This window comes from Hemicordylus capensis, chromosome 4, assembly GCF_027244095.1.
Source record: "Hemicordylus capensis ecotype Gifberg chromosome 4, rHemCap1.1.pri, whole genome shotgun sequence".
Lineage (NCBI taxonomy): Eukaryota > Metazoa > Chordata > Lepidosauria > Squamata > Cordylidae > Hemicordylus > Hemicordylus capensis.
In genome coordinates this window covers 56,499,980-56,522,302 of record NC_069660.1, presented here as the reverse complement: position 1 = coordinate 56,522,302, position 22,323 = coordinate 56,499,980, and the positions used below count along the sequence as shown (strand labels likewise).

The 22,323-nt window shown below is 43.6% G+C and overlaps 1 protein-coding gene across 7 annotated transcripts in view; it reads left to right on the top strand.

The window, feature by feature from the left end:
• The window catches only part of MAGI3 (membrane associated guanylate kinase, WW and PDZ domain containing 3), a 340,723-nt gene that overhangs the window by 311,639 nt on the left and 6,761 nt on the right, over positions 1-22,323 (top strand). For 6 of the 7 annotated variants that reach the window (XM_053250087.1, XM_053250086.1, XM_053250089.1 and 3 more), the window contains 2 exons: positions 4,491-4,634; positions 15,083-15,221. In XM_053250087.1, the coding sequence (XP_053106062.1) occupies positions 4,491-4,634; positions 15,083-15,221 (283 nt within the window). Of the gene's footprint in view, positions 1-4,490; positions 4,635-15,082; positions 15,222-21,286; positions 21,479-22,323 lie in introns of all 7 variants that reach the window. The other variant, XR_008307161.1, reaches the window with a different exon arrangement.

Below are 22,323 nucleotides of genomic sequence, written 5' to 3'. Positions count from 1 at the left end.
TCCAGTGTTTCCCTTAATTCTCCCAGGCTTCAGCATGCTATGGGAAGAAAAGCAATTAACAGCCCAAGGAAGGAGGGATTTCTGTATGTGCCTTTCCTTTGCAAAGAAGTGATGGCTCTTACTAGATATGAAAACAAATGAGCTGAAAGGTTTTAGCTTTTGAAATCCCAACCAGTTTTGTTTTTTTAAACTGAATATTTGAAGAAGAGGAAAGCACAACAACACAGCTAATGTCAATCAGAGAGAAGGAGGGAAACGATAGAGGAGGTTTGGCTGGAGAAAGAGAGAGCGCGAGACAGAGAAAAGGAGGGAAACAATGGAGGGGCTTTGGCTTGAGAAAGAAAGAAATAGCACAAGACCAGAGAGAAGGAGGGAAACAATGGAGGAGGTCTGGCTTGAGAGAGAGAGAGAGAAGTCCGTCTTCACAGCAGAGGATACTGAGCATATACCTGTTCCTGAACAAGGCTTTTCGGGGATGGAGGCTAAAGAACTGAATCAGATAGAAGTGACGAGAGATGATGTTCTAAACTGTCTGGAAAAACTGAAAACTAACAAATTGCTAGGGCCAGTTGGCATCCATCCAAGAGTCCTCAAAGAACTCAAAAGTAAAATTGCCAACCTCTTTGCTAAAATATATAACTTATCTCTGCAATCGATCGGGCTCTGTACCGGAGGACTGGAGAGTAGCAAATGTAACACCGATTTTTTAAAAGGGGCCCAGGGGCGATCCAGGTTAGCTTAACATCCGTTCCAGGCTAATTGATGGAAAGCATCCTCAAGGATAAAATTGTAAAGCACATAGAAGAATAGACCCTGCTGGGAATGAATCAGCATAGCTTCAACAAAGGTAAATCTTGCCTCTCAAACCTTTTGGAGTTCTTTGAGAGTGTCAACAAGTGAGTGGATCAAGGTGATCCAGTTGACATCGTATAACTGGACTACCAAAATGTTTTTGACAAAGTTCCTCATCAAAGATTCCTGAGGAAACTTAGCAGTCATGGGATAAGGGGACAAGTACATGTGTAGATTGCTAACTGGTTGAAAGACAGGAAACAGAGGGTAGGTATAAATGGAGAGTTTTCACAATGGAGGGAAGTAAGAAGTGGGGTCCCCCAGGGATCTGTACTGGGACCGGTGCTTTTTAATTTATTCATAAATGATCTAGAAACAGGGGTAAGCAGCGAGGTGACCACATTTGCAGATGATACCAAACTCTTCCGGGTAGTGAAATCCAAAATGGATTGTGAGGAGCTCCAAAAGGATCTCTTTAAACTGGGTGAATGGGCGACAAAGTGGCAAATGCGGTTCAGTGTTGGCAAGTGTAAAGTGATGCACATTGGGATGAAAAATCCCAACTTCAGGTATACGCTGATGGGATCTGAGCTGTTGGTGACTGACCAGGAGGGGGATCTTGGGGTCGTGGTGGACAGCTCGTTGAAAGTGTAGACTCAATGTGCAGCAGCTGTGAAAAAGGCCAATTCCATGCTAGGGATCATTAGGAAGGGGATTGAAAATAAAACTGCTAATATTATAATACTCTTATACAAAACTATGATATGGCCACACCTGGAGTACTGCATACAGTTCTGGTCACCACATCTAAAAAAGGATATTGTAGGACTCGAAAAGGTGTAGAAGAGGACAACCAAGATGATCAAGGGCCTAGAGCACCTTTCTTATGAGGCAAGGTTACAACACCTGGGGCTTTTTAGTTTAGAAAAAAGATGACTGCGGGGAGACATGATATTTATTTATTTATTTATTTATTTATTTATTTATTTAACACATTTTTATACCGCCCTAACCCAAGGTAGACCAATGATAGACGTCTATAAAATCATGCATGGTGTGGAGAAAGTGGATAGAGAGAAATTCTTATCCCTCTCTCATAACACTAGAACCAGGGGTGATTCCATGAAATTGATTGCCAGGAAATCTAGGACCAACAAACAGAAGTACTTTTTCACACAACGCATAATCCACTTGTGGAATTCTCAGCCACGAGATGTGGTGACAGCCAACAACCTGGATGGCTTTAAGAGGGGTTTGGATAACTTCATGGAGGAGAGGTCTATCATCAGCTACTAGTTGGAGGGCTACAGGCCACCTCCTGCCTCAAAGGCAGAATGCCTCTGAGTACCAGTTGCGGGGGAGTAACAGCGGGAGAGAGGGCATGCCCTCAACTCCTGCCTGTGGCTTCCGGCAGCATCTGATGGGCCACTGTGTGAAACAGAATGCTGGACTAGATGGGCCTTGGGCCTGATCCAGCAGGGCTGTTCTTATGAAGGGGGGGAAATGATGAAGGGGGTTTGGCTTGAGAGAGAGAGAGAGACAGAAGGAGGGATGGAGGGGCTTTGGCTTGAGAGAGAGAGAGAAAGAGAGAGATGGGGGAAAAGATTGAGGGGGTTTGACTTGAGAAAGAGAAAGCTCAAGACAGAGAGGAGGAGGGAGACAATGGTGGGGGTTTGGCTTGAGAAACTGAGATAGAGAGAAAGAGGGAAACAATGGAGGAGGTTTGGCATGAGAGAGAGAGAAGGAGGGAAGTCATGGAGGGGGTTTGGCTTGAGAAATAGGGAGAGAGAGAGAGTGTGCGCGTGAGAGATAGAGAGGAGGGGAGAAATGATGGGGCAGGAGGCTCAGCTGCAGGCTTTATGAGAGGAGCAACCCCATCCTGCCAAACCTCCACGCTTTTTCTTTTGCATCTCTGCCACGGTTAACAATAACTACAGGGAAATCCTAGAGCTTAGCAGCAGGAGAAGAATGGCATAGCTGTAGAAGACAAAGGCTTTAGTGGACTATTGGCAGCCAAGTGCAGAGGAGCACAGGACAATGGATAAGCAGCCAAAGTAAATTTCTTTTCCTGGGTTCTGTTGGGAGACTTGGAGAACATGACAGGGAGACCCCAAGAAAGATCTAAGAACCTGAGCAGTGACCACAATGGCTTCTGGAAGATTCTTTCAGAAGAATCCGTGCCCCTGCAGTGGAAAGACTTTCGCATTCTCCCTTACCACATCAGATTTTACTACTTCCTTCTTTCCTGATAGACTTTCGTGTCATGTCTTCTGAGTTTGCTCATGCTCAGTCTCCCTGTTTGTAGCCATTCAGTTGCCCATACCTTTATGAGCATGCTCAGATGCACAGGCAAGGCAAGGGTTTGTTGAGGAATAGGAAAGACTCGCTACACAGGCCCTGCGTCCAGTGGTGTATCCACTGCGCCTGAGCCTGCACGATTGTGGGAGGTACGGGCATCGCTGGAGCCAGAGACCTCCAGCAGCAGTGGTGAGCAGCAGGCTTGCCCAGCAGCATGGTGCCCCCGCTGCTGGCTGATTGAATTGGGGGGGGTTAAAAATTGTGGTGGTGGAGGCAGGCAATTGCGCCCCCTCAACTGGCGCCCAGGGCACATCCCCTGGCTGCCTCCCCACCCCGATACGCCACTGACTGTAAACTAAATATGTAATGACAGAATTCAGTTCAGGCCTGGATGGTTTAACTGAAATGGTATTTAACAGTTCCAAGTAATCATAATACTTCTCCCACTAAAACAAGTCTTGACACATTTTCTTTGGATCTAGAAGCCAGCCCCAAAATTTAGGAGCTAGACAATGAACACTTGACAAAATTATCAGACTTAGTGACAGACACTGTGTTGAGGGGGAGGATACATGGACTTCTCTTATGTTATCAAGCAATATTTAGAATACAGACAAACCTCATTACTTGCAGAACCACTGTTTGCAGTTTCGTGGGTATCTAATTGACACCCGATTTCATTATCCACAGATTCTAAAGGTTTAAACCCACATATCTGCATTAAAAAGTTTTAAAACCCACATTCCTAGAGAGCCAGAAGTGACTGTGGAAGTCACTTCCGGCTGCCGTTGTGTCTGCAGGAGGCATTTTGTGGCTCATTTCTTTTTAAAGATACACATCTTTACACAGGGTAAGTGGCCTTTAAATGTTAGACTCACATGTGGAGTTCTGATAAAGGTAAGCATGGTAGCCTCTGCATAGAGGCTATAACATTTAGATGTGCCCCCAGGGATTCTGAACCATATGTTGATATTAGAATATTTAGATTTAGATTATTTATTTAAATATTTGATATTTAGATTAACTCTGTCTTTGAATCTCAATAAAAATAGGGTGCTCTTAAATAAAGTCATTCTATCTTTTTAGGTTTGTATGAATAGCTTCTGAGATCTTGTCCAGTCTGTTTTATATTTGGGGGGAAATCAAGAGCCTCTTGCTTAGACCCTTTCTCTCCATTCTCTTCATTGTGGAGAGAATTGAATGCCTTAACTGGGAGGCCCCACACTCAACACTGACTGACCAGAAATATTAAACCTACTTTTGTTCTCTCCCTGGGTGCAATCCTGAGGGGAGAAAATAATCTGAACGGTGCCTGAGATATTTCTTTGGGGTTAGGAAGTTGAATCTTTCTCCAACAATATGGAGAGAAAGCGTGTACTCTCTCCTTATTTCCTATACAGAGCCCTGGATGTTATCCGGTAGAACTGGAGAGAGGTCCTCGTGGCTTTGGATTCAGCCTTCGTGGAGGGAAGGAGTATAACATGGGGTTGTTCATTCTTCGACTTGCTGAGGATGGGCCAGCCATCAAAGACGGAAGAATTCATGTGAGTATTTAATAATTTCTGAGGGCTGATCACCCAGAGTTCTTAATTTGCATACCTTTAAAACATTGTTTTATGTAGAATAAGTATTGCTGTTATGTCTTGTTTGCATCAGCTCCCAGAGGAGCATTTGTTTTGTCTCTACACTTGCTAAGGATGTCTGCACCTGTTCTTCTTCAGGGATATGCCCCTCATCATAGCCCCAATTACATATCTCACCCCACCGCTGTAGCCTTAAAGTTGCAGGTTCATCCTTTGGAAAGGAAGAGGAGTGGTGAACTTTTTCTGTTTTTTTGTTTATTTGTTTGTTTATGAACCGCCCCATCCAGAGGCTCTGGGCGATGTACAACAACTTTTAAAAAGACATAAAAACACACAATTCTAAACACAGTGCTAAAAACAATTCAAAAACAATTAAAACCATTTCAAACCAATTAAAATACTTTTTTAAAAACACCAACACTTTACAAACCTTGGAAGGCCAGGCCAAACAATTGTTTGTTTGTTTTTTTGTTTGTTTGTTTGTTTGTTTGTTTGTTTGTTTGTTTGTGACATTTAATATGCCACCCACCATGAAGACTCTGGGTGGTACACAAAAACATGCAAATGAGGCAACATTAAAAATTACATTCTAAATTAAAAACTAAAGTAACTAACAAAAAACAAATAAGTAAACTACAGGGCAAAAGCCTGGCGAAAAAGAAAAGTCTTCAATAGAGATTTGAAGATCAATAAAGAAGGGGCTAGACGGATCTGAAGGGGGAAAGAGTTCCAAAGAAGTAGGGCAGCAACCAAAAAGGCCCTTTCACGGGTCCTAGAGCCCTGAACCTCTCAGAAATCAGGGACCGACAAAAGGGCCATCTGAGATTATCTAACCGGACAGGATGTAATAAGTTTTTAGGGTTCTCTTAAAGGCCGACAGCAAGCCTAAACTGCGGATATCTGCCGGGAGTGCATTCGATAGACCAGAAGCAGCTACAGAAAAGGAACAGTTCCGAGTCGCCACCAGATGAACTGGTGGTAACTGGAGATGAATCTCTCCAGATTACCTCAATGCGTGATGAGGATCATACCGAAGAAAGCGCTCTCTAAGGTAGCCCGGACCCAAGCCATTCAGAGCTTTAAACGGAAATAACCAGCACTTGTATTTCTCCCGGAAACATATCGGTAGCCAGTGCAGCTGTTTTAAGACAGGCATAATATGTTCTCTCCGGGTTACCCCAGAGGCCAATCTGGCTGCAACATTTTAAACTAACTCAAGTTTCCGAACTACATACAAAGGCAGCCCCACGCAGAGCGCACTGCAGTAGTCAAGCCTGGAGGTTACCAGCTGATGCACCACTGTTTTGAGATTGTTCTCTTCAAGGAATGGACGCAGCTGTCGAATCAGCCACAACTGATAAAAAGCGCTCCTGGCCATAGCCTCCACCTGAGATACCATGGTGAGGCCTGGATCCAAGAGCACTCCCAAGCTGTGTACCTGTTCCTTCTGGGGGAATGTAACCCCATCCAGCACAGGAAGATCTAACTTGTCCCTTAAATTCCGATCCCCCACAATGAGCACCTCCGTCTTGCTTGGATACAGCTTCAATTTGTTATCCAGCCCATTACTGCCTGCAGGCAGGCATTTAAGGAGTGAATGCCATTTCCTGACTATAATAATGTTAATAAGGAGAAATATATTTGGGTGTCATCAGCAAATTGATAAGACCCAGCACCAAATCTCCTGATGACCTCACCCAGCAGTTTCATGTAAATATTAAAAAGCATTGGTGACAAAATGGAGCCCTGAGGGACTCCATATAATAGCTCCCGTTTTAAAGAGGAACTGTCACCAAGCTCCACCATCTGGAATCTGCCTGAGAGATAGGATCAGAACCACTGCAAAGCAGTGCCACCTATCCACAGTTCCCCTAAGCGATCCAGAAGGATACCATGGTTGATGGTATCGAATGCCACCGAGAGCTCCAAAAATACCAACAGTTACACTCCCTGTGCTGATTCCCCAGTAAAGGTCATCCATCAGGCCGACCAATGCAGACTCAACCCCATACTCCTCTCTAAAGCCAGTTTGAAATGGGTCTAGATCAGGGATTCTCAAACTTGGGTCCTCAGGTGTTATTGGACTTGTTGGGTCCTCAGGTGTTATTGAACTCCCATAATCCCCAGCCTCAGTGGCCTTTGGTTGGGGATTATGGGAGTTGAAGTCCAATAACACCTGAGGACCCAAGTTTGAGAATCACTGGTCTAGATAATCAGCTTTCTCCAAAACCTCCTGGAGCTGGTTAGCCACCACTCTCTCAGGCACCTTGCCTACCCATGGGAGATTGGAGACCGGCCTATAAGTATCCATCACTGAGGGATGTAGGGAAGGCTTCTTAAGAAGTGGTCTAATCATTGTCTCCTTCAAACAAGGAGGCATCCTTGTTACTGATATTAACTAAGCCATCCCCAACAATCTCCCTGCTACATAGAAGTAGCCAAGTCAGGCAAAGATCCAGAGAACAAGTGGAAGGCCACTTCGCCCCAAGCAACTTGTCCACATCATCAGGAATCACAGATTGAAACTGATCCAATCTAATACTGCAACAGGGATTGCTGGACACCACCTTAATAGACTCTGCAGAAACAGTGGAGTCCAAGTCAGCCCGAATACAGGAGATTTTTCCCACAAAGATCCCTTTAAAAGCATCGCAGCAGAACAAAGTCCCCAGGGATTGGTTTGAATTGGAAGGACCCTGAATCAAACTCTTCACAACCCGGGACAGCTGTGCCAGACGCGAACCCGCAGAAGCAATGTGCGCAGACCAGAATTGTTTGTTTGCTGCATGCACTGCCTCCGCATAAACCTTCAAGTGGGCTCTATGCTGTCTCCTGTCACATTCAAGCCGAGTTCTCCTCCACTTGCCTACCTTGCTGCTTCAGACCCCAAAACTCCTCTGTATACCAAGGGGCCACTTTTAAAGCAGATCGGAAGGGACTCTTAGGAGCGATCATGTCTACTGCCTTGGTGAATTCCCTATTCCAGGTTCCCACCAGGGCATCGGCACAATCACTGGCAGGACCAACATCAAAACTCTCCAAGGCTTTTTGGAATCCTACTGGATCCAACAGCTGTCTCAGGCAGACCATCTTAATAGGTCCTCCACCCTTGTAGAGCCGGGTTGTGGCTGTGAAACCAACCTTAACCCGGTAGTGGTCTGTCCATGACAATGGGTAAACCACAGGATCCCGCACCCACGGAACACCCCCCTGATCCGGACAAAAGACCAAATCAAGTGTATTGCTGGAAACATGAGTTGGTCCTGAAACAAGTTTGGATAAGCGCATAGTTGTCATGGCCGCTATGAACTCCTGAGCCGCACCAGACAAGTCAGCCTCACAATGGATATTGAAGTCACCCAGAACCAATACCAACTCAGAGACCAGATCCGTCCATTCAGTTAGGGAGTCAGTTGGGCAGCGGGGTGGATTGTGCACTAACAGAATCCCCAGATTCCTAGTTGCCAGCCTCAGAAAGACACACTCAATGTAAGTCAACTGTTGCACAGTGGCCCTGGTAAGGGGAATGGTATCCTTATGGACCGCAGCCACTCTACCCCACCCACCCATATCCCCTAGCCTGCTCCACAACAGAGTGACCTAGTGAAAGAAACTTGGCCACTAGCCTTCCCCATCCAGGTCTCAGTTATACAAGCTAGGTCGGCTCCCTCATCCATGATCAAGTCATGGATGATTTCGGTCTTATTCTGAACCGACCTGGCATTGCAAAGGAGCAAGACTAGGTTCTGTGGGAATTTGGAACTGCTCCCCGAGGCCAGAGAGCTGACAGGGCAGCCGGAAGTGGAAAAAGTTACTAAATTACTGTTTTCCCTTCCCCTGTAATGGCCAGCTGCTCTGCCAACGCCAATTTTTCTGTTTCCCACCACAACAGTAATAGCTGGCCCAGAGCCACTGGACACACACCCGGCATCATTCTGCCCAAGAGAACCCAAACACATGACAACAAAAGGCCTGTCACAACCCAATAAAAGGGAGGACTAAAAACGTTCAATCCAGACTCCCTACCCCCATCCCACACTGAAGGCCTGGCACCAAAGTCTGGCCCCCTTTGGCAGCCGGCTTTGGTGGCCGCCTACAGGCGGTCTGTCGGCTACGCCTCCCTCCAATATATGCTGCCAAGGGCTCCAGAAATCTCTCCTCTCACGAGAGATCTCTCATCCTTGGGGACAGGTGGAAAAAGTCAAGCACTCAGATAGAAGACACAGGTGGAATAAGGCAGCAATCAGGCTGCCCCAAGCCAGTCCTTCAGAAGGTCTGGGGCTGCAAAAACGAACCTCCTCGGCTGAGACAGGAATGTGCAGGCAGGGTGAGACGGCTGTTGTTCGTCAGGAGAGGTCAGGGAGCTGACCCAATCTACCCCCTTCCTCTCTCCACCCTCTCCAGTCTCCGGAGGTTTTTATACTATTGCTGTATTATTATTTTTTAACTAATAGTTGGTTAGCTGCTGGTTAAAGAGCAGCTTTTGGGCTCTGCAGGTAAAGACTAGGATTATGCAGAATGTTTCAAGCTTGAAGCCTTCAAACTCAAAACAGGCCGTTTTGAGCCCGAAAGAGAACACTCTTCAAATGAAGGGCCATTTCGAGCTCAGAATGGAACGACCCCATTCAGAGTTGGAATGTTTCAAGTGTTCCGAGCGCCATTTTAGAGGCATGTTTTTCCCTTGCTGATTGGTTTTGGCACTGGCTTCCAATTGACTTACGATCTCCTTGCTTCTTGGTTGGCTTGTTATCATACAAATCAAGTTGATTTTTCTGATAACAAGCCAACCAAGAAGCAAGGAGCTCTCAAGCCGATCAGAATTCAGTGCCAAAACCAGTCAGCAAAGGAAAAACATGCCTCTAGAATGGCACTCAGAACATTCCGGGCATTTCCATTCTGAGCTTAGAATGGAATGAAATCCCGTTCCGTGCATATCCCTAATAAAGACTATCCCCTGAAAAAGAGGATTTTGCAGGCTTTGGCTGATACACCAGCAGTGTCTATTTCTTGAGATAAACAACATCAGAACAATGGTACATATACTGGTAAACTCCAGACTTGACTACTGCAGTGCGCTCTATGTGTTGCTGCCTTCGTACATAATCAGGAAAAAGCACAGTTGGTATAGAATGCAGCAACCAAGTTGGTCTCTGGGTCAGAGAGACCATATTAGGAATATAGGAAGCTGCCATATACTGAGTCAGACCATAGGTCCATCTAGCTCAGTATTGTATACACAGATTGGCATCGGCTTCTCCAAGGTTGCAGGCAGGAATCTCTCTCAGCCTCATCTTGGAGAAGTCAGGGAGGGAACTTGGAACCTTCTGCTCTTCCCAGAGGTTGACAGAACCTAAGGGGTATACTCGTGGGTCAAATGGGCCATAACCCAGAATTTGGCTTAAAATAAGCCAAATCTGGCAACCTCACACATCAAGTCTCCCATTCATATGCAACCAGGGCAGACCCTGCTTAGCTTAGGGAACAAGTCATGCCTGCTACCACAAGACTAGCTCTCCTCCTTACTCCTATTCTCTTACTCCTACTTCTCTTACTCCTATTCTAAAAGAACTACCCTGGTTACCATTAGGTTTCTGGACAAAATGCAAGCTACCTATAAAGCCAAGAGAACGTATTGAAGAGAACCTCTTCTCTGCCATGAGGCCAATCACCCATTGAGATCATCTGGATACGTTCTTCTGCAGTTGCCACCTCTCTGTTGCTGGCCTGAGACTCTGGAATGTGCTCCCTGCTGAAATAAGAGCATCCCCGTCTCTGACAACTTTAAAAATGTTTTTTCACGCAAGCGGTTAAACCCCTTTAACCGCTTTAATTTAGAACACTGGGGTTTTAATTTAAAAGACTGGGGTTTAAATTTTAAGGTTTTCATTTTTGTTTTAATTTGCTTTACATTATTGTAAACCACCCAGAGACAGAAGTTTGGGGCGATCTACAAATTTGATAAATAAAATAAATAAGCCACACACTGGTGTTGTGGCTAGTCTTAGTTGTCTTGGGGAGTGCAGTGGCTCCAGGGTGACTGAGTAGTGCTTAAAACCCATTGTGCAGGGTGGTAATAAACAGAGTACTTGATTGATGGGAACACATCTTTGTATTTTGCAAATGATTAACATCTGTAAACGAAGCTATTGGAACGGAAGTGCTGTGATATAACTAAAGCAAACTATTTGTAATAAAAATGAATTTACTTTGAACCATTTGTTTCCTTCTGGGGTGCTCAACATAGGATACAAATCAGGAAAGGAATGCCGTGATCTACCTGCATTTGTTTGCATGTGTGTATTAAACAGATTCAGATATGCAGGATTCCCTGTAACAGAGATTCCTAGATGTTGTGGACTACAACTCCTGTCATCCCCAGCTGCAATGGCCTTTGGCTGGGGTGATAGGAGTTGTAGTCCACATCATCTGGGAATCCCTGTTCCAGGGAACACTAGTGGATGCCCCAGCGTTCAGTGGCAATAGTTCAGTGTACAGTCCACCATCTATCTAAGCAAGATGCTCCTGTGCTACAGCATTCTGCAAAAACATTCCACTGCTGCTTGCAAACACACAGAAGCAATGTGAGCTGCATTGCTGGAGTGATGATGCTGTGCTTAGGAGACACAGAGATGCTGTGTGTTTGCAAGCAGCAGTGGAGTATTTTTTAACAGAATGCTGCAACACAGAAGCATCTTGCTTAGACAGATGATGGATTGCTTGGTTAGTAAGCCACTGCACTTTAAAGGGTGAGAGGTGGTGTCTGAATGATTTTGTTGGTAGACAGAGAATGAAATGATGACAGAGCAGGGTTTCTGAACCTTGGGTCTGCAGATGATGATGATGGACTCATCTGCCATTCTCTCCAGCCAAAGGCAAACCCCTGACTTAGGGTATTGCTAGGCAGATGTGGATGAAGGAATATTTAATTCTCACATCAAAAGATGGTGGAAGTCTAGAACACCCATGTTTTGTGGCTGCTCTGAGCTAGTGTCTCCCTGAGTGGCTACCCTGTGAGGCAGATCCAAATAAACAAACCAAAGATTAAACTGAGAGGCAGGTTCAGATGTAAGTCCTGCCTATGATTAGAACAAACCAAACTTAAACCAACTTCAAACCTTGGGTACAGATCTTGATTAAAGTAAAGGTAAAGTGTGCTGTCGAGTTGATGTTGACTCGTGGCAACCACAGAGCCCTGTGGTTGTCTTTGGTAGAATTCAGGAGGGGTTTACCATTGCCTCCTCCTGCGCAGCATGAGATGATGCCTTTCAGCATCTTCCTATATCGCTGCTGCCAGATATAGGTGTTTCCCATAGTCTGGAAAACATACCAGCGGGGATTCAAACCGACAACCACTGGCTTGCTTATCAAGTCATTTCCCCACTGTGCCATTAGGTGGTTAGGCTGTCCAAAATAAACTGCAGTTAGAGAAGTAGCTCAGGTTAAGATGGTCAAACTAACCACAGTTAGGCTAAGTAAACTGTGTTTGCACATTGGGCCTGAACCCACCCAATGACTAGGAATAAGGATTGCATGAAATCTGTGAACAGACTTGCTCTGACCAGTCTGTACTCTACTTGATAGTGAACTACAGTGTGTTCTCATGCACTTGAGATCATTTTGGAATGGGAGTGGCACATGAAGCATTGCTCATGTGCTCAGACTGCCCAAAAGAGTCTTTCTGTTCTGATTCTGAGTTTTCACCATGACGTGGTCCTGATGTGTTTCTAAGAACATCTCCTTTGTTACCAGGGCTTTCTAGATCAAAATCCTTCTGCATTTATCTGAGGAACAGCTGGTTGTGAAAAGTAGCATGCTGTAGTACTTTGCCTGTGCAGTTGAACCAGATGCTCCTGAGTACTTGATTTCAAAATTGTCAGTGGCAGTGTGAACCATTGGCCTTTCATCTAACTTGTGTATATGATTCCCAGAGGTGTAATCTGCTTTATGTCCCAGAGGCTCCCTGCCTCCCTAGACTAGAATACATGTAATTCAGACATGAAATGCACTGAATACAATAATATATGGAGTAGCGCTGAGAACCATTGATGGTTCTTTTTCTGCTTGCAAGTAAATCTCCATTAGAATTTACACTTTGGCTTTCAAGTTTGCAGTAACTAATCCTTTCCTAGCTAAGGAAATAGAAATTTCACAGCAAGAAATAGGATCAAACATATGCAGTTCCCAGGACTCCGACCTGTGTTTCAGATTTTCAAGCTCATTAGTTGGAAGCATTTAGGTACTCTGCTCCATTTTGTTCCTTGCATCTCTGCTTACCTGTACAACTGCGGTAGTAATTTGGTTCCAGGTTTGTTTTTAAACTTTGCTGCTCAAAAAGGCATATTTATAGGGTTTGTTTGTTTATTTATTTAGCCCATTTTTACACTGCCCCAACCCAAGGTCTCAGGGCGGTTGACAATTCTTCAACAAGTTGACCACCCAGCCAATGCAGTATATAATCAGTCTCCACCTCCTGCTTTCTTGCTTTAAATAACTTCCCTTTTATTGCTTCAGAGATACTGAAAACTATCTAATTGCACCACAAAACTGATCACCTAATCTGCTCAGCTGTTAAATGAATAACTCATGCATCAGAGGTATAGCTATGTCAGTCTCTTCCAGCTAAAAGTGTCTTGTGGCATGCAAAAAACCAACAGTTAGTGTGACATAAGCTTTTGTGAACTAGAGCTACCTTCATCACATGCACAACATGTAATAGTCATTATATAATATATATATGTAATATTAAATATAAACACACGTGCACACACTCACAGGTACAGAAAAGAAAACTGGTAAACAGTGGGATTAAAACACTATGAAATGCTAGGGTGATAACTTGTATACGAGGTAAGAACAAAGTAATCCAATGACAACAACAATCATTGGTGGTAGTTCTATTTCAAGCTATGCTGTGCCAGGTTAACTCCTATAATGGCAGGGCAGGGAGAATACAGTTCTGACTGAGTCCAAATTGAAGAGAATTAAATTGCTGATTACAATCTCCCTTTGAAGCCTTTTAGTATGATGACTTAAAGGTTGGCACTAGTATGTCCTGAGAGACTGAAATAGTTACTAATTTCTGAAAGGTTTTTGTGTCAGATGTGGATCTATATATTTTCTATAAAGTTTTCCTTTCTGCTTTCTGTCTAGTGCAGTCTCATTGGTCACCTGATTTCTATAAGAAAAGTGAAGGCTTTGATCATGATTTACCTTTTTCACCCTGATTTACCCTGGGGTTTTGACCAAACCGTTTTAGACAGTGTGCAATGAGCTGGTGGTCAAAATATATCTAGCTGGTAGATACTATTACAGAAATATACACATTTTTTTTAATTCTGGAAGCAATTTGTAAATCATAAGATTGTATCTGGAAAAATGTTTATAGTGGCCAGAATTTTGCTTACAGAAACTTTTGTGCAGCTGTGTAACTTCTGGTATGTGACTGTTAGGGCATTGCTTCCAGCTTTTATTGCAATCTGAAAAAATGATGAAGTTTGTCTGCAGTTGGATTTAAGGTACTTAAGCTAATGGAACTTGAGGCCCGTTACAGATCTGAGCCCCAAGAGCTGTCCTATAGTATTCTGCAGTTCTGTAAAATCTTACTACTTAAATGGCTGTGTTCACTGAAGTGAGCTCTATTACTTCAAAACCTTTTCAGCCTTGCTTTAAATAGCTGGAGGGGGAGTTTTATCGAGCTTTGTGTGCTGTTTCTATTCTCTGAGCCAGAAACTGCCATATAATGGAGTTGAAATACTACTTTGTAGTATTAGTCAAAGTGGAATCTTTTCGCTTCTGATTTTACCTCATTATTCCCTGGGGTATCAGGCTCCAGCACCACACTGTACAAGATGTATACCAATAAGGCGTTATATAATGCGTGTGTGTGTGTGTGAGCGCGCTCCCTCTCCCCCACCCCATCTCTCTCTCTCTCTCTCTCTCTCTCTCACACACACACACACACACACACACTCTCTCTCCCTCTCTCTCTCTCTCTCTGCAATTGCACATTGTGTATAATGGTGACATCTGGTGGTAAATTAACTAAACTGCAATACATGTTTCATGTATATTTTACATAAATATGTATTGGCTTTCCTCAGTGCCCAAATAGGTATCTTTGTGACTGGGCTCTAGCACCACTCTTCAACAGACCTCAGTAGATGGTATATAAGTAAACCACTAAGCTCATAGTATATAATGTTATTGAAGTTGATGGAACAACTCCAGGGACCCCCCTGGTAATCAAGACCCAGTTAGAAGCTGGAAAATGATGTGGTGCTGAGGGCTCAGCAAATGTTTGTTTTTGAAATGAGTGGTTAAATATGATAAAGTGAGATTTTGAAATAAATAAATATATGTTCTAAATGGTTGAGTTATTCTTTGTAACCTGGGCACTTTTTCTCTTTTAGGTTGGTGACCAAATCGTTGAAATCAATGGGGAACCAACCCAAGGAATCACCCATACGCGAGCCATTGAGTTGATTCAGTCTGGAGGAAATAAAGTTCTTCTTCTTCTGCGACCAGGAACTGGCTTAATACCAGATCATAGTAAGATGATTGGACTATTGGCTTGTTTTTAGAGCTTGTGGATGAGAAGGGGCAACTGCATTAACTTGTTTCATATGTGGACAATGCTGCTGCTCTTTGATGTTAAGAGACCATGGAGAAGGTTAACTCCACTTCCTTCTCAGGAGGCAGCCAGTCCAACTCCCTACTGAGCTTCATCTCCATGAGCGGAGTTCCTGTGCCAGAGCCAGGCAGTTACCTAGAAGTTGTTTTCCCCACTCCCTCCTGTCCTGATTTATATTCTCTTTTTTCTCTCACTTGTGCCTTCATGGATTAGTAAGAGACAATGTGGGGGGTGTGGGGGGGTGTTCATCTGCAAAGCTGGCCTGAGTAGAGACTTGCTCTGAGAGAATCTTCCCTCATTCTTCCCACCCAACCTTCAGCCAGCATCCCTCAAGAGAAGCAGTGATGCAAATCATGGGCAGTGATGCAACTCCTGGTGTTTTTTTAAATTATTATCATGTTTATATACCACCTGATAGGTATGTATGTAGGTGGTGTGCACAATTTAAAACACATCAAATATAAAATAGAGTAAAAACAAAACAATTTCATGGGATAAAAACAGTTTAAAATTAATATTAGTTAAAAGCCTGAGAAAACAAGTGTGTTTTGAAAGTCTTCTTAAATGCAAACAGAGATGGAAATGCTCGCATTTTGATAGGGACATATTCCAACTTGGCTTATTTCATCTGGTAATCGTATTATTAGAGAGGGTCTGGTAAATATTATAAATGCTTCTCTAAGGGAGGGCAGGATGCCTCCTTGTCTTAAGGAGGCTATTATTAGACCTTATTCGAAGAAATCTGCATTGGATCCCTCAGTTAGCTAATTACAGACCCAGGGCAGCCACAGAGAAGGCCCAGTCCCGAGTTGCCACTAAACGAGCTAGTGGCTACTGTAATTGGACCTCTCCAGAACCCTATTGCTTAATAGGCAACGGGGTTCATGACAAACAAGGGGCTCTCTTAAGTTCCCTGGACCCAAGTCATTGAGGGCTTTATAGGGAATACACTTTGTCTTTTGCTCAGAAACATATCGGCAACCAGTGCAGTTCTTTTAAAATAGGTGTTATATGGTCCCTTCGAGTTTTCCCAGAGACCAGTCTGGCTGCCATGTTCTGTACCAATTGTTGTTTCTGGACTACATACAAAGGTAGCCCCATATAGAGTACATTACAGTAGACAAGCCTGGAGGTTACAGTGGCATATGCACCACCTTTTAAAGGTCATTTACCTCCAGATATTGACATAGCTCATAGCAGCCAAAGCTAATAAAAAGCGCTCCTGGCCACTGCCTCAACCTGAGAAACCAAAGAGAGTTTGGGATCCAGGAGCGCTCCCAAGCTACATACCTGATCTTTCAGGGGGAGTGTAGCCCCATCCAGAACAGTGTAACCCCATCCAGATTTAAACCAGGGACTCTTAGTGTTGGGTCCCCAGATGTTATTGGACTTCAACTCCCATAATCTCCAACCAAAGGCAGCTGGGGATTATGGGAGTTGGTCCATTAACATCTAGGAACCCCAACATTGAAAATCCCTGATCTAAACCATCTCTCAGGTCATCCAGCTCATTACCACCTCCAGGCAGTCATCTAAGAAAGTTATGCCATTTCCCGATGAGGTCAGCATGGAGAAATAGATTTGGGTGTCATCAGCATGTTGATAACACTCTGCACTAAACCTCCTGATGATCTCTCCCAGTGGTTTCCTGTAGATGTTAAAGAGCATGGGTGATAGTATGGAGCATTGTAGAACTCCATACTTGAGTTCTCACTTTGCTGAGCAGCAGTCTCCAACCGACACCATTGGGAATCTACCAGAGAGATAGGAATGGAACCACTGTAAAACAGTGCCATGCCACCTCCCATGAGTGACCCAGAAGGATACCATGGTTGAAGGTATTGAAAGCTGCCAAGAGATCCAAAAGGAACAGCAGTCACATTCTCTCTGTCAATAGCCAATTGGAGATCATCCATCAGGCTAACCAAAGCAGTCTCAACCCCATAGCCCACTTGAAAGCCAGTTTGAAATGGGTATAGCTAATCTGTATAATTCAAAACTACCTGGTGCTGACAGGTCACCACTTCCTCAATCACCTTGCCCAACTATGGAAGATTGGAAACAGGTCTGTTAATTAGCTAACTCTGAGGGCTCCAATGCAGGTTTCTTCAAATAAGGTCTGATAATAGTCTCCTTAAGACAAGGAGGCATCCTGCCCTCCCTCAGAGAAGCATTTATATTTACCAGACCCTCTCCGATAATACGATTACCAGATGAAATAAACCAGGTTGGGCAAGGGTCAAGAGAACAGGTTGTAGGACATACAGTCCAAAGCAGTTTGTCCACATCCTGAGGAGTCACAAACTGAAAGTGATCCAATCTAATCCTATAAGAGGAGTTGCTGGACACCTCCACAGTAGTCTCTACAGTAACTGTGGAATCTGGTTCAGCCCAAATACGAAAGACTTTATCCTCAAAAAAGTCATTGAAGATGTCGCCACGAGAGATTGATGGTTCCAAGTTCTAATTCAAGGGCGAGGAGGCACATACTAGCCCTCTCACAACCCTAGACAACTCCTCGACATGAATTTGCTTGGATGTGAATCAGCTGCTTCTTTGCCTCCCACTGGACTTGAATCAAATGCTTCTTTGCCTCCCACACTGCCAGAACATATGTTTTCAAGCATACTCTGTGTTGTGATATTTTGGATTCATGCCAAGTCTTCCCCCACTTGTGCTCTAGTCTACCTCACTGCTTCAGCTCCCATAGTTCTTCCAAATACCACGAGGCTAATTTTGAAGCAGGTAGGAGAGGACGCTTAGGAGTGATTGTGTCTACTGCTTTAGTGAGTTCTTTATTTCATGTTTGCATGAGAGCATTGACAGAATCGGTAGCAGAGCCAACTCTAAACCCTTCCAAGTTTTCTTGGAATCCTGTTGGATCCAATAACCTTCTCAGGTGGACCAACCTAATAGGTCCTTTACCCCACAGAGGTGAAGTCCTACCTTAACCAGATGGTAGTCCATCCATGACAACAGAGAGATCACAGGCGTCCCCACCCACGGAACACCACCCTGATCAGAGCAAAATACCAAATCATGCATGTGACCAGCATCATGCGTCGGTCCAGAAACCAATTGGGATAGGTCCATAGTCATGGCTGCTATGAACTCCTGAGCCACTCCTGACAACCTGGTCCCAAAATGAACTTTGAAGCCTTCCACCAACAACAACCTGGGTAACTCCAATACCAACTCCACAACCAGATCTGTCAGCTCAGTTAGGGACTCTGTTGGGCAGTGGGTGATCAGTATACCAACAGAAGTCCCAGTCTACCCTTGGTCCCTAGACTTAGGTACATACATTCTGTATAGGTCAATTCCCTGACAGGGATCCTGGTAAGAGAGATGGTATTCTTATAGACCACAGCCACATCACCTCCCCACCCACATCCTCTCACCCGCTCCACCATGGAGTAACCCACTGGGAGAAGCTGGAACCAACTGAACCACTAGCCTCTCCCGACCAGGTCTCTGTAATGCATACCAGGTTGGCTTCTTCATCCATAATCAAGTCATGGATGATCTCAGACTTATTTTGGACCAACCTGGCATTACAGAGTAATAAGGTGAGGTTCTGTGGGTAATTGGCACAGCTCTCCAAGGTCAAAGAAGTTGTAGACCTGGATACAGCAATTATCCAGAATCCCCTTCCCCTGTAATGGCCCACTGACCTACCCGTACCATATCTTCAGTTCCCCACCATCACTGGAATAGCTACCCCAAAGTCATCCCGGCATTTTTATTTTATTATTAACTTGATTTGTTGGCTGCCCCATAACAAATTTGTTTTCTGAACAACTTGTTCACACACAGTGAAGTAATTGCCATGGGTAACATGGAGATGCTAAAATTCCTCCAGCTAGAGCTAGATCAAGGGCTATGTCTTTAATGCACTAGGAATAAGGAACTGTGCTAGGGAGCATATTGGGTACAAATGGTAGAAGATTGACCTTGTAGCAACCCTCACTCGAATGTCAAGTTCCTCCGGGAACAAGGTGAAACTCCCGAATCTTGTTGGCCAGACTCTCATTACTTTGTTCCATTTATTTCCCTATTTGTTTCATTTCTTTCAGGAATTCATGCAAAATATTTCTTTCTAGTGGTTACCTCAACAAAAAGGTCATTTTGAATTGTATCATCCCACAAGTAATATCTGTTTCCCCCAAGGATGGAGTGGGGCTTTCAACAGACCCTTCATTCATTCCTAAAGTCAGCACCACAGACTTTGGCCCATGACTGAATCATTGGACAATAACTAAGAGAAGGTGGAATGCATCTCAAGGCAACAGAGTGTCCAAGTTTACCATTAGCAAGTGGTTGAAAGAATGTAGTTGTCTAGTGTATAGGTTTCTAGGAAAATATCATTCCATATTCAGTTAAAAGGGGTCGGGGCACTTTTGCATCCTTCAGTGAGACTCAGAGGATGTGCAGAACAGTCACAGAGGCCTGAGGGTTCATTTATGTGAGACACTCTTAAGACTGAAATTTATTCATTCTCTCTCTCTCTCTCTCTCTCTCTCTCTCTCTCTCTCTCTCTCTGTATATAGAGAGGGGGAAGGGGAGTGGGGGAGAGGGAGATATCAGGCAGTATATAAATATGATCGATAAATAATTGTCACAGAATTTTTCTTAGATAGAGAGTCCTCCAACAGGCCCTGTAAAGGGAAGATGGCAGTATTCATCCAGCTGAGTTTTCCAGCCAAAGATGTTGATTCAGCCTTCTAATATTGTAGGAGAAGTGGAAGTTGGAACTGTGTTGGTGTTCTTTTCTCCATCAGGAAGCCTGTCAGACCTACCAGCTGGGCTTGGAGCTAATGAATGTCCACAAATGGCCAAATATCTTTTCTGAGCCTCTTCCATAGTGTGATGCCTAGGCATGTCCTGCATGTTTTGTCTCACTAAATCTTTTTCTAGCTTATTTTCTTCTCATGTTTCTTCCTCTGCTTAGAGGTAGGGATTAGCAGCTCACATGCCTTAATTAGTTCAATTTAGCTTTTTCTCTAGACAGAAATTATTCCTAGAATTGGCTAGGAGTACAGTTTCGGAGGGGGATATTAAGTGTGTTGGTCCTGCCCTTCTGAAAGGGAGGAGTCATTAATTCTGTCTCCAGTCTTCCTATAAGAGAAGATAACTTCTCAGCAAGTCCAACTTCCCATTCTACTCCAGAAGCAATTACTAAAACCTCCAACCAAGAGTTTTTGTTTTCCTTAATCAGCATTTTTTATCATGCACATACAGTAGCACACCTCAGGAACTGGAAGGCATTTGTCTGCCTTGTCAGTAAGACAAATTCTTAACAAAAATGAAGCAGACAGAATATGTCCCATAATTTACTTTTAAACCATCTTTTGCTTTTCTGACACATACATTTAAACAATTTGGCCTTTCTTTCCACTCACATGGTGACTTTCTAGAGTGATCTCAAGAGCATATACATATAGAAATTTGTCTAGGGTGTTTTAAAGAGCAGTATCCAAATATGAATCCTTGGAGCAAACACAAAAAAAATCCATTGTAGATATACTAATATGTTTAATCCAGAGATTGTAATAAATATAAAAATAATAAATTACTTTATGTAATTAATCATAAACTTTAGAAACATGAAAGTATTTTAAAAGCATGTATGGAGAGGCACATAATTCAATAAAGTCCTTATAAAATTACTGACTGTAGGTTTGCTAGTAGTTGAGTTCTATCCCTTGAAGAAAGAGATATTGCAATTAACTAGAAGGGATGTTCTCAAAAGATCTTGATCTGCCCACCAGTCTAAGATTGCCAAGGAGAAGAATATGGAGTCACTAAGTTGAATCATGTTCAACTAGTTCTTGGTCTTCCAGTGGAAATGATGCATTGGTTCCATTCTCCTTGTAAAGTACCTTGCTTGAAACCTGAATACTTTGATTGACTCCTTAGCATACAGGAAAAAAGTACATGGATAATCCATTCTGATGTTACATTTCTATGTGTGTGCTCACAGGATCTCCTAGAATCATATAATTTCAGTGTTGGAAGGGACCTTGTGAGTTTTCTATCAACCTAATCCAACCCCCTGCTCAGTATGGAAAACTGATGCAGCATCCCTGACCGATGGTCATCCAGCCTTTGTTTGAAAATCTCTAGAGCAGGACAGCCCACAACTGCATAAAGCAGACTATTCCGCAGTCAAACAGTTCGTATAGTTGTTTTTTCATAGTTGCGATATTAGCAAGAAATGTAAAATTGTCTTGATTTTTCACTTGTCTGCTACATGAAAACTTGCCTGATAGATACTTTTCAAAGAAGAATTGATCATCTAGAAATGGGCACTCCCAGTGGTGACTGGTGGCCTTTGCAAGGAATAAAGTGCAAGTCTGCAAACTAATTAGCTGGCAGAACTTTGATGTGTCATGCACATGACTGGATGATTTCTGAGAAGATCCAAAACCCCAGTTTAATATACCCCAGTGGCAAGAGTTTGCAGTTTGTTTTGCAGCAGTCTCTGCTCTTTGAGGGCAGAATCTCATTCATTCAAATTCACTTTGTGTGCTTGCTATCAGTACAATGTAGCCTCCTCTGGGATATATATATCCAAAGCATTTGAAAAGCTAGAAAGTTCAGACTAGGTAGAATTCTATGTATGCATTTTAGTAAAGGGAAGGGGATATTGGGATGGGAATTCAGCACAAGAAGCTTAAGTAAAAGGTGTTTTGTATGAATTTTCCCTTAATGGAGGGAAATATTTCTGTGGAAGAGGAGTAGCTGGGTGAAATAGGAATGATCAGATAAAATGCTGAAATGTTAACTCAGTGACAGTGGATTCCAGTTGTTAAACAAATTGGACAATGTAAGCTTCCATACTTAAAGGCATCTTTGTAATTACTGCCTCCCCGTTTCCCCCACTCTGACAGCATCTTCCTTTATGCACCAATTTTACTAGAGAGCCCTTGGTTGAAAACCAGGGAAGAGGTCTCACTGTGTCTTCTCCCCAAGTGCATCAGATGGATTCTGCTGCCTTTTTATCTCTTAGCTACAGAG